At 48.2% G+C, this 12,500-nt stretch overlaps 1 protein-coding gene across 1 annotated transcript in view; it reads right to left on the bottom strand.

Annotated features, from left to right (window-relative positions):
- Positions 1-12,500, bottom strand: part of LOC100555312 (short transient receptor potential channel 2-like) — a 25,215-nt gene that overhangs the window by 9,884 nt on the left and 2,831 nt on the right. Inside the window, exons 2-10 of the mRNA XM_062974338.1 lie at positions 12,311-12,500; positions 10,663-11,112; positions 8,822-9,040; positions 6,470-6,634; positions 6,052-6,226; positions 3,838-4,041; positions 2,749-2,911; positions 822-914; positions 1-54 (exon numbers count right to left, since the gene is read on the bottom strand). The exon at positions 1-54 is cut by the window's left edge and continues 139 nt beyond it; the exon at positions 12,311-12,500 is cut by the window's right edge and continues 50 nt beyond it. Coding sequence (XP_062830408.1) covers positions 1-54; positions 822-914; positions 2,749-2,911; positions 3,838-4,041; positions 6,052-6,226; positions 6,470-6,634; positions 8,822-9,040; positions 10,663-11,112; positions 12,311-12,500 — 1,713 coding nt within the window. The remainder of the gene's footprint in view (positions 55-821; positions 915-2,748; positions 2,912-3,837; positions 4,042-6,051; positions 6,227-6,469; positions 6,635-8,821; positions 9,041-10,662; positions 11,113-12,310) is intronic.

Genomic DNA, 12,500 nt, shown 5'->3' on the forward strand with positions numbered 1-12,500 from the left:
TGCTCCTCCATGCCCAGCATCGTCCAGAAGAGGAACTGGAAGGTCTCGTTGAAGCTGCAGAAACGTAAAGGAAGTCTGAATTTGAGACGGAAGGGAATCCCAATGGTCATTTAGTCCAGCCCCCTTCTGCCAGGCAGGAAGTCACAATCCAATCCCTCCTGACAGATGGCCATCCAGCCTCCCACATTGAAAGATTTCTAAAGGAGGAGGTATAATTGGAGTGATGGGCTAGGGCCTGGGTTTGAGTCCACACTCAACCATAGAAACTGTCAAGGGAATGGTTGATATAGCGAAATGTTTAACTCATTGTTTCAATGTAAGTGTGTGTTTGCTTCAGTAAGCGATCCAGTACAGAAGTAGTTAATTGCATAGAGCAATGATTTACTGCCTAGAGGGAAAAGGAATGTGACTTCTGCTTTTGCAGAAGAAAATATGTCACAGAGAATGGAATTTGGGAGGTGCCATTCTTTACTGATAAGAGTTCTTGTAGTCACCATTAATCTTGCTGTTAGAGCAACATGTGTCCGAGCAGCTCCGGCTGCTATTTGTGTACATATCTGTAAATAAAGACTAATTACTGCTGGGATAGGCAGACAGATATGCAGTCTTATTTGTTTGTGCTACTAGGCTGAATGGAGGGGATAATTGAGACAGACGGCTGTAAGTGTCTCAATATATCCGCCTCACACCCATCAAGTGTTGTCCCGCACTTGACAGAAACCCATTGGATGAACCCTAGAGAGTCACACTCTCTCAGCCTCAGAGTAAGGCAATGAGGAACCTCAAAGAAAGCCATGACTGACCCTAGGTGGACAACCCACCTTCCCAGCCGCTTGGACTCCTGGTAGTGAACATAGATGTTGTTCATCCCGCACAAAAAGGCCGTCAGGATGATCATCATGATGAACATGAACCTGGAAGAGAGAAGAGGAGAAGGACACTTCGCATGGCACTGGAGTGTGCCAGGTTTGCACGGCTCCAGACAGGCGTGCAAAGCATTGTAACAGGTTTTGCAAGGAACATCGTTTTGTTAGGCAGATTACTTGATCGTGAGGAATTCATTATTTGGCAAAAGTTACTTCCCAGCTTCCACTGGAAGGAATTACTTGATCATGAAGAATTTACTACGCTATGTAACAAAATTTGAAAAATGATCTGTTCCTGGTTTGAAAGTGTAGTTTCCTGTTTGATTGTGAGGTCTTTACTTTGAAAGTTGTTCTACTCCAGAAACTTCGTTTTTGTGGTTACCACAAACTTTGTTGAATTGGTTGAAACTCAATGATGAGAAATCCATTGAAAAACTAGTGCAAAATGTAATAAACTTTTCTCATCTCTTTATGATAGAACCAATTAGGAAATGGCATTTGTTACCCAGGAACAAAAATCGTGCTAGATAGTGTTATTTGTAATTATGAGGTTGAATGAAAAGTAATGCCTCCACCTTGGTAACTCCTCAACAGATGGCAGTCCTGGTCTGCGACAGGTCCTGGCTTGTTCAGTAGACTCTCCTCTACAGTTAGTTCCATTTGGCGGGAAGCCTTAGCATTGAACGGTTGTGTTGAATGGCTTCCCCATCTGTGCAGGGTTCCCTACTTTGCACTTTAACAACACAACCATTCAATGGTAAGGCTTGCCCGTCTGCGCAAGGTTCCATACTTCGCACTTTAACAACACAACCGCTCAATGATAAGGCTTCCCCATCTGCGCAGGGTTCCATACTTTGCCCTTTAACAACACAACCGTTCAAGGCTAAGGCTTCCCCGTCTGCGCAAGGTTCCATACTTCGCATTTTAACAACACAACCTTTCAATGCTAAGGCTTCTCCGTCTGCGCAGAGTTCCATACTTTGCACTTTAACAAGACAACCGTTCAATGCAAAGGCTTCCCCGTCTGCGCAGGGTTCCATACTTTGCACTTTAACAAGACAACCATTCAATGCTAAGGCTTGCCCGTCTGCGCAAGGTTCCATACTTCGCACTTTAACAACACAACCGCTCAATGATAAGGCTTCCCTGTCTGCGCAGGGTTCCATACTTTAAACTTTAACAACACAACCGTTCAATGCTAAGGCTTCCCCATCTGCGCAGGGTTCCATACTTTGCACTTTAACAACACAACCATTCAATGCTAAGGCTTGCCCGTCTGCGCAAGGTTCCATACTTCGCACTTTAACAACACAACCGTTCAAGGCTAAGGCTTCCCCGTCTCCGCAGGGTTCCATACTTCGCATTTTAACAACACAACCGTTCAATGCTAAGGCTTCCCCATCTGCGCAGGGTTCCATACTTTGCACTTTAACAACACAACCGTTCAATGCTAAGGCTTCCTGCCAAATGGAACTAACTGTAGAGGAGAGTCTCCTGAACAAGCCAGGACCTGCCGCAGACCAGGATTGCCATCAGTTGAGGAGTTATGAAGGTGGAGGCATTACTTTTCAAAGTTTTTGAAAGATTGAAAATCATTTAGATCTTATAGGCCAGGCATGGGCCAACTTCGGCCCTTCCCCCAGGTGTTTTGGACTTCAACTCCCACAATTTCTATCATATAGGCACAATTCACCATCGAGAATTGACATGATCTGGACAATAAAAGGCCTTACTATACAACTGTTAAGCTCTGAGATCCCTCCAAGGACGGTGTCAGACCATGCCCCTATTTCAATGAAACTAAAATGACAAGACAGACAATGGACATGGAAGCTTAATGACAATTTACTCAAGAGCAACCACAATAACAGGGCAGGGATACCGGATCATGTCGTCGATCATCTTCCCGATGGAGATCTGGAGGGTGCCCAGGGTCTCGTGGGCCGGCAGGATGTAGGCCAGGCGGGTGAAGCTCAGCATGCTGGTCACCGCAAAGAGCACCTCTGCCAGGAACTGGGGGTCTTCCGCCCGCCACTCCCCACGCACTGCAATACATACACACACACACAGTCTTAGAGCTGGAAGAGACCCCTAAAGGCCATCCAGTCCAGCCCCCGTCTGCCATTAAATGAGACACCATCTGAGCCCTCCCGATAGGCAGCCATCCTGCCTCCTTTTATATAATCAGAGAATCCTAGAGTTGGAAGGGACCTCTAAAGGCCATCCAGTCCAATTCCTTTCCACCAGGCAGGAAGAGACATTCTGATTCCTCCTGACAGATGGCCTGTCAAAGTATTTGCAGCGCAGTAGTAGTTGGATGGAAGCAGTGGAGCGCAGAACGAAGAGACACTCAGAGACATTGGTAAAACTATTTACAAATCAACACAAACAGACTTGCAGACGACAGACGAACACAGGACTGTTCTGTTCTCCAACAGAATTTGACTCGAACTCTAGGCAGACAGAACTCAACTGAACTGACGCAATCGGTATGCACAAACACTTGTGTCTGGATACTCTCTAGTTCCAGCCACACATCAAGGTCATCATAGCTTCTTGGCATTAACTCTTTCCACACTATGGTACATTCTGGATGATGCAATCAGTTGCAATACAAGCATGGCACAAATTGCATTTAAACACTATCAATACACAAATTCCACATTAACATGGCCACCCAGCCCTTTTTAAGTGATCAGAGAATCCTAGAATTAGAAGGAAGCCCAAAGGCTATGGGAGAAAATAGCATGTGCACATGCTCAGGGTTTTGCCAATAAAACTGAGCTGTATCTCAGTTTTGTGTGGCACTTTCCTCTGTCCACCCAGCAGGGTGTTTTGATCAAATAAACGTATTGAACGATTGCCTTGCTTGCAGTATTTTGGGGCCATTTGATAAAAGAAGGACACCCCAACACCTTTTGGATAATGATTCCTATGGCAAGGGTTTGGTGTTGTTCCCGAAGGGTCTCACCGGCCTGGGTGTAGTAATGGCACTCCTGGGAGGAAGCGCCGCCGTCTTGGCAGGAGACCCGTCCCTTGAGGAAGATCAGGACCCGGAGCACGAAGGAGGCCAGGTACATGCTGAGGATGACCACGTCCAGGAAGTTCCACCAGTCCAGCAGGTAGCTGCGCAGGCCCTCGATCCACACCTCCTTGCACTCGAACCAGAAGAAGCCTGGAAGGGCAGGCAAAGGGCAAGCCAGGGTCAGCTCTGGACATCACCGCTTGGCCACCTGGGCCTCTTTGCTCCCATTGGATCTCTTTCCAAATCTTGTTTACCTTGTACTTGAAAGGTTGGAAGGGACCCCCAAGGGGCATCTAGTCTGATCTATAGTGTCATCTAGTGGGTCATCTAGTCTGACCCACTGTGAGTCAGACTAGATGACCCTTGGGGGTCCCTTTCAGTGGTGGCCCTTGGAACAAAGCCTTTGTGTGGGATATAAGGACTGGAATGAGAGGAAGGGACCCCAAGGGTCATCTAGTCTGACCCACTGCAGGTCAGACTAGATGACCCTTGGGGACCCCTTTCAGGGGTGGCCCTTGGAGCAAAGCCTTTGTGGGGGATATAAGGACTGGAATGAGAGGAAGGGACCCCAAGGCTCATCTAGTCTGACCCACTGCAGGTCAGACTAGATGATCCTTGCGGGACCCTTGCAATGGTGGTCCTTGGAACAAAACTTTAGTGAGGGATATAAGGACTGGAATGAGAGGAAGGGACCCCAAGGGTCATCTAGTCTGAGCCACTGCAGGTCAGACTAGATGATCCTTGCGGGACCCTTGCAATGGTGGTCCTTGGAACAAAACTTTAGTGAGGGATATAAGGACTGGAATGAGAGGAAGGGACCCCAAGGGTCATCTAGTCTGAGCCACTGCAGGTCAGACTAGATGACCCTTGGGGGTCCCTTTCAGTGGTGGCCCTTGGAACAAAGCCTTTGTGTGGGATATAAGGACTGTAATAAGAGGAAGGGACTCCAAGGGTCATCTAGTCTGACCCACTGCAGGTCAGACTAGATGATCCTTAGGGGTCACTTGTAATAGTGGTCCTTGGAACAAAACTTTAGTGGGGGATATAAGGACTGGAATGAGAGGAAGGGGCCCCAAGGGTCATCTATGGTGTTGAAGGGGACTGAATGAGAAAGAAAGAAGGAGAAAGAGCAATTCACCCCCCCGCGCCTTTGATGAACGGGACTGCTCGCATTGGAAGGAATCTGAATGTCTACAGCCAAAACCCGACCTCTGTCATTTTGCATGATTATGTCAGAATATGATGTTTTGTTTCTCTGGGATCTGGGACCGCCAGATCAGCCCCTTCAATGGGCCAGTTCATGTCCATCCCATGGAACAATAGCCTTCTTGGGTAGAACCAGAGATGCCCTCAATCACTTTGTTATCAATAAAAGGAACCTCATTCATCGACGCTTAATCATCCCTTGTCCCAGCCCATGCTGGCCAGTGAGCCAAGCCCCTCTCTGTGACTGGTCAGAATTAGAGGCTTGGCTGCACCCTATGTATAAAAAAGGCTGTGAAACTGTATTCTGGATGCTATCTACTTTGTGAATGAATCACTAGCTAGAATCTTATCTGCAAATAATAAATCTTCCTTGGCTGAAAATCACCTTTTCTCCTTGCTTGCTGGCTAATTTCAATTGGTCCTAATCTGTATGCTTGCCATAGCAGGGACTCACTCAAAACGGGAAAGCTCAGGCGGATCACTTGCCTGGGTTTCTGCCAACAGGCTTCTGCCTGGTCTCACTGCCAGGGGTTGCCTCCTAAAATGGGGCCAACAGTTTCTGGAGTGGAACAACTACTTTCAAAGTTAGGATCGCACCATTAAACAGGAAATAACACTTTCAAACCTGGAACATAACATTTTTTTCAAATTTTGTTACATAATGTAATATAATTAAAAGCTGAAGTCGAAATTAAAATAAATATTATTTTTATAATTTTTTGGGTTTACTGACATTACAGTTGTGGTCATTTCATAGAATCATTGAGTTGAAAGTGACCCCATGGGCCATCTAGTCCAACCCCCTTTATTCTGCCATGCAGGAAAAGCACCATCAAAGTGGATGGTTCAAGTTGTGTCCATCTGAGGTTCCTCTGCTCGAACCTGAGACTGACTTCTGAGCATGGAAACACTTTGTGCTTTTGATAGAACGAAGCCATGGAGGTGAAGGCCCACCTGCCACCCAAATCATGTGGAGGGAGGTCTCCAGGAGGCTCTGGTTGCGTCCCGAAAAGGCCCCGTGGTTCTGCTCCAGGACCAGAGACTCCGCCAGAAGGAAGACCAGGAACCAGACGTAGGAAGCCGAGTGAAGCAGGAACTTGATCACCGGGATCTTCAGCATTTTGCCCACCTGGAAGGAGAGGGATCATAGAATCATAGAATCATAGAGTTGGAGGAGACCTCATGCAGAAGGAGATCCCATTGGACTCAACAGCTCTTACAACGAGAAAGTTCTTCCTCATGTTTAGGTGGGATCCCTTTTCCTACGATTTGAACTCCCTCCTCTGGACACCTTCCAGCTTAGAGTCGGTCTTTCTCTTGAGTGGCTTTGCCCAGAATTAGAGACAGACCTTTGGCCACGTGGTCCACTCACCTTGGACTTGGGGGCGAACCAGTAGACCAGGCAGAGGAAGGGCATGGTCAGGAAGATGGAGCAGGAGACAAAGACCTTCCAGAGGCTGTTGCTGCCCCTCCAGCTGGGAAGACTCCCACACCAGATGGAGGAGAGGACCTGCTGGCAGATGGGGTGGGCCACGAACTGGGAGACACAGGAGAGACATAGTTTATTTATTTATTCATTTATTTACAGTATTTATATTCCGCCCTTCTTTCTCACCCCGAAGGGGACTCAGGGCGGATTACAATGAACACATATATGGCAAACATTCAATGCCAACAGACAAACAACATTTAGTTTTAGACAGAAACAGAGGCATTTTTAACATCTTTCCAGTTTCACGGTTCCGGCCACAGGGGGAGCTGTTGCTTCACCGTCCATTGGTGGCTGTTCTTCCTCTTCTTTTCCTCGTGAGCAGTTTTATGGTGTTGTAGATTAGTTAAATTAGCCTCCCGCATAAAGCGTACCTTAAATTTTCCCTACTTGATAGATGCAACTGTCTTTCGGGGCTGCTAGGTCAACAGCAAGCCGAGGCTATTTTTTTTTTTAATGGTCGGAGGCTTAACCCGACCCGGGCTTTGAACTCATGACCTCTCGGTCGGTAGTGATTTATAGCAGCTGGTTACTAGCCAGCTGCGCCACAGCCCGGCCCTAAAGGCCCACCTAGTTCAGCCGGACCAAAGGCCCATCTAGAATCATGGAATCCTAGAGTTGGAAGAGACCTGGTGGGCCATCCAGTCCAACCCCATTCTGCTAAGAAGCAGGAAATCACATTCAAAGCACCCCCAACAGATGGCCAGCCAGCCTCTGTTTCAAAGCCACCTCCACACCCTGGGGCAGAGAGTTCCACTGCTGAACAGCTCTTCTCATAGTGAAGTTCTTCCTAATGTTCAGGTGGAATCTCCTTTCCTGAAGTTTGAAGCCACCTGTTTCGATGCGGCAACACTGCCGAAGGCTCCATCCCTTCTGGGGTTCAGAGAGAAACTGAAGACCTGGCTATGCGCACAAGCGTTTAAAGAATAAGTCTTTACTGGGGGCCGGGTTGTGGCGCAGCTGGCTAGTAACCAGCTGCTATAAATCACTACTGACCGAGAGCTCATGAATTCGAAGCCCGGGTCAGGTTAAGCCTCCGACCATAAAAGGCTAATTTAACTAATGTACACGAGGAAAAGAATGAGGAAGAACAGCCACCAATGGACGGTGAAGCAACAGCTCCCCCTGTGGCCGGAATCGTGAAGCTGGAAAAGACGTTAAAAATGCCTCTGTTTCTGTCTAAAACTGAATGTTGTTTGTCTGTTGGCATTGAATGTTTGCCATATATGTGTTTATTGTAATCCGCCCTGAGTCCCCTTCGGGGTGAGAAAGAAGGGCGGAATATAAATACTATAAATAAATAAATAAATAAATAAATAAATAAATAAATACTGGCTTCAACTTGGTCTGGAATAAAGGTTTTTCTACGAGGTCTGGCAGACAAATGGCATAAGCACTTTGCACTATTTTAAATTTTGTATAAAAGGTAAAGGCCCAGTCGTGTCCAACTCTGGGGGTTGGTGCTCATCTCCATTTCTAAACCGAAGAGCCGGCGTTGTCCGTAGACACCTCCAAGGTCATGTGGCCACTGGCATGACTGCATGGAGCGCCATTACCTTCCTGCCGAAGCAGTACCTATTGATCTACTCACATTTGCATGTTTTCGAACTGCTAGGTTGGCAGGAGCTGGAGCTAACAGCGGGTGCTCAAGCCGCTCCCGGGGTTTGAACCTGGGACCTTTCGGTCTGCAAGTTCAGCAGCTCAGCGCTTTAACGCACTTCGCCACCGGGGCTCAAAATTTTGTATACAAATTTTGCATATTGTATATTATAATTGTTTTAACTGTTTTAATGTTTATTTTATTGTACTGGCATAAATTGCCAGTCTGTAAGCCACCCTGAGTCCCCTCGGTTGAGAAGGGCGGGGTGGAAATGATAGAAATAAAGTTGGACGCTGCTAGGGATGGCTTTTGGGGGTCCTTTGAAATGTTGTGGAATATGGACCACCTGGGAGTCCAATGGAGTCTCATTCTTTGGAGGTTTTTAAACAGAAGGTGGGTGGTCATCTATCTATCTATCTAGCTAGCTATCATGTTCCACTTTCTCATCAATCTACTTATCCATCCAGCTATCTACCCATCTATTTACCTACAGAGGCTGGGAGGCCATCTGTTGGGAAGGCTTGGAGTGTTCCTTCCTTCCTGGCAGAAGGGGGGTTGGACTGGATGGCCTTTGGGGGTCCTTTCCAACTGTATAGGGATCTATCTATGCATGCCCCCCCCCAAAAACCGCTCACCCGTTTCTGGTTGTAGTTGACGGCCAGCCGTAGCCGGGCCAGGTTGGGGATGCCCTCCTCGAAGGCCTGGTCATCCAGGGCGCCCCCCTCCTCTTCCTCGGCCTCCCCCACGCCGTTGTCGTCGTTCAGCACAGCGGTCACTTCGCTCTGGTTGCGGCACATGCCCAGCAGCTCAAAGGCAAACTCCTGGCAGAGCTGCTCCAGCGCCAGGTACTCCGGCTGGAAGGAAGGAAGGAAGGAAGGAAGGAAGGAAGGAAGGAAGGAAGGAAGGAAGGAAGGAAGGAAGGAAGGAAGGAAGGAAGGAAGGAAAAGGCGGTGAGGGCAAGACTTCCTTCAGGGGTCAAACTAGCCCTAAGGCTTCGTCCACTGGGTGCCCCTATTTCACTGTGGAAGGGATGAAGTTTCTGCATCCATTCCGCAGTGTAGAGGCAACCAGGGGATGAAGCCTTAGGGACGGACAGCCAGACGGATGGACAGAGGGATAGATGGATGGCTGAACAGATGGATGGACAGATGGACAGTCTGTCTGTCTGTCCAATCTTTGGACCCAAGCCTTTGCATTCCTTTTTAACTTCATCTATCTATCTATCCATCCATCCATCCATCCAACCATCTTTATTTCCTTCTGTCCATCTATCCATCCACCTATTCGTCTACCCATCCATCAATTCATCAGTTTCTATCACTTAACTAGTCTTTGGACCTGAGTCTTTGCCTTCCTTCTTAAATTCATCTATCTGTTTGTCCATCCATCCATCCATCCATCCATCCATTCATCTATCTTTCCTTCTATCCATCAATCCATCTGCCTATTTATCTACAAATCCATTCATTCTCTACTCTGGACCTAAGCCTTTGTCTTCCTTCTTAACTTCATTTATCTGTCTGTCTGTCTGTCTGTCTGTAGGTCTATCTGTTTGTCTGTCTGTCTGTCCGTCCACCCACCCACCCACCCATCTATCTTTCCTTCTATCCATCTATCCATCTGCCTATTCATCTACCATTCACCCATCTCTGTTACTTAACCAGTCTCTGGATCTGAGCCTTTGCCTTCCTTCTTAACTTCATCTATCTATCTATCTATCTATCTATCTATCTATCTATCTATCTATCTATATCTATTCATCCATCCATCCATCCATCCATCCATCTATCCACCCAACCAACCATCTTTATTTCCTATGCATCTATTCATCCACCTATTTGTCTACCAGTCCATCAATTCATCAATCTCTATCACTTAACCAGTCTTTGTACCTGAGTCTTTGCCTTCTGAACTTCATCTATCTGTCTGTCTGTCCATCTATCCATCTGTCTGTCTGTCTGTCTGTCTCTCTATTTGTCCGTCCATCCATTCAACCATCTATCTGGCCTTCTATCCATCAATCCATCTGCCTATTTATCTATAAATCCATTCATTCACCACTCTGGACCTAAGCCTTTGCTTTCCTTCTTAACTTCATTTGTCTGTCTGTCTGTCTGTCCGTTCGTCTATCTGTCTGTCTGTAGGTCTATCTGTTTGTCTGTCCATCCATCCACCCACCCATCCATCCATCTATCTTTCCATCTATCCATTTATCCATCTGTCTATTCATCTACCAATCCATCCATTCACCCATCTCTATTATTTAACCCGTCTCTGGGTCTGAGCCTTTGCCTTCCTTCTTAACTTCATCTATCTATCTATCTATCTATCTATCTATCTATCTATCTATCTATCTATCTATCCATTCAACCATCTACCTATCCTTTCCATCGAGCACATGGAGGGAAGGCCGAGGTTGGCCCATGCTGGGTGTCCAAGCGCCCATGAAGAGAACCACAGGGAGAGCGGGCGAGACCTTGAACTCGGGCTCCTTCTTGGAGAGGCGCTTGAGCTCCCGGCTGAGCTTGAAGGCGGTCAGCATGGCGTCCTCGCTGGCCACGGAGAGGTGGGCCCGGCTGGCAATGCCCTTGTAGGTGTTGATGCGCGACAAGGAGAACTTGAGCAGGTCGAACTTGCGCCCGTTGGAGCACTCCAGGCAGGCGCAGGAGACCTTGTGGGGCGGCGCGATGGCATGGCCCTTGCCCAGCAGCGTGACCACGATCCCGTAGAGGTCCTTCTCGCAGGCCAGGGTCAGCGGGGTCACGCCGGGGGCGAAGCGGGAGTCGTCGATGGCGTTGTCGAAGAAGGCCAGCGAGAAGGACTTGGTGTCCACCTTCAGGCTCTTCTCCTGGTCCAGACGGTCCAGCAGCAGCTTCACCACCGCCGGCTGGTTGGTGTCCACCGCCACCAGCAGGGCCTCATGGACCTAGAGGCGGAGGGAGGGTCGTGGGTCCCCAAAGGTCATCCAGTCCAAGCCCCTTCTCCCAGGAAGGAAGACACAATGCAAGCCTTCCTGACACATGGCCCCCCAACCTTTGTGGTTAGATGGATGGGTGGATGGATGGATGGATGGATGGATGGATGGATGGATGGATGGATAGATAGATAGATAGATAGATAGATAGATAGATAGATAGATAGATAGATAGATAGATAGTTGGATGGGTGGATTGATGGATGGATGGATGGATAGATAGATAGATAGATAGATAGATAGATAGATAGATAGATAGATAGTTGGATGGGTGGATTGATGGATAGATATAGAGGGATCGATGGATAGATGGATGGATGGATGGATAGATGGATGGATAGATGGATGGATGGATGGATGGATGGATGGATGGATGGACAGATAAATAGATAGAATCTTAGAGCTGGAAGGGACTCCTGAAGGCCATAACATCCAACCCTTTCTGCCATCAAGGAAGACACAATCCGAGCCTTCCCGACAGATGGCCACCCAACCTTTGTGGGTAGATGGTTGGATAGATCCCTAGAGTTGGAAGGGACCCCCAAAGGCCATCCAGTTCAACCCCCTTTTGTCAGGAAGGAAGACACAACCCACGTCCTCCCAACACATGGCCATCCAGCCTCTGTGGGGAGATAGATGGATAGATAGATAGACTGGTAGATGGAAGAAAGGATGGTTGGATGGATAGATAGATGGGCAGATAGAGGATGTTAGAGTTGGAAGGGACTCCCAAAGGCCATACAGTCCAACCCCTTCTGCCAGGAAAGATCACACAGTTTAAGCCTTCCTGACACATGGCCATCCAGCTTCTGTGGGTAGATAGATGGTTGGATGGATAGACGGACAGATAGATAGACAGATCCCTAGAGCTGGAAGGGACCCCCAAAGGCAATCCAGAGAAATAGTCAGTTGATAGATGGAATGGAAGGATAGATGATAGAGATGATAGATGGATGGATGGAGGGATAGATAGATTGACAGACAGATGGACGACTAGAACTGGGACTCCCAACAACCACCCAGTCCAACCCCCTTCTGCCAGGAAGGAAGACAACATTCAAGCCCTCCTGACAGATAGCCATCCAGCCTCTGCTTAAAATGCTCCAGAGAAGGAAACTCCTCCGGGCTCCCACTGGTGAGCATCTCCTACCTGGCGGAAATTGAACTTGACCATGCGTAGGAGGGTCCTGGTCATCTCCTCGCCGCCCGTCCGGATGGCCAAGTTGAGGGCCTCTCGCCACGACCGGTCCTCGGCCTCGTCCAGCTGGCGGAGCACCCCGTCAGTCACCTGCAGGAGCTGCTGGACTCGCACCAGGTGCCCGTCCTGGATGGCGGCCAGC

The sequence above is a fragment of the Anolis carolinensis genome, chromosome 3, assembly GCF_035594765.1.
Source record: "Anolis carolinensis isolate JA03-04 chromosome 3, rAnoCar3.1.pri, whole genome shotgun sequence".
Lineage (NCBI taxonomy): Eukaryota > Metazoa > Chordata > Lepidosauria > Squamata > Dactyloidae > Anolis > Anolis carolinensis.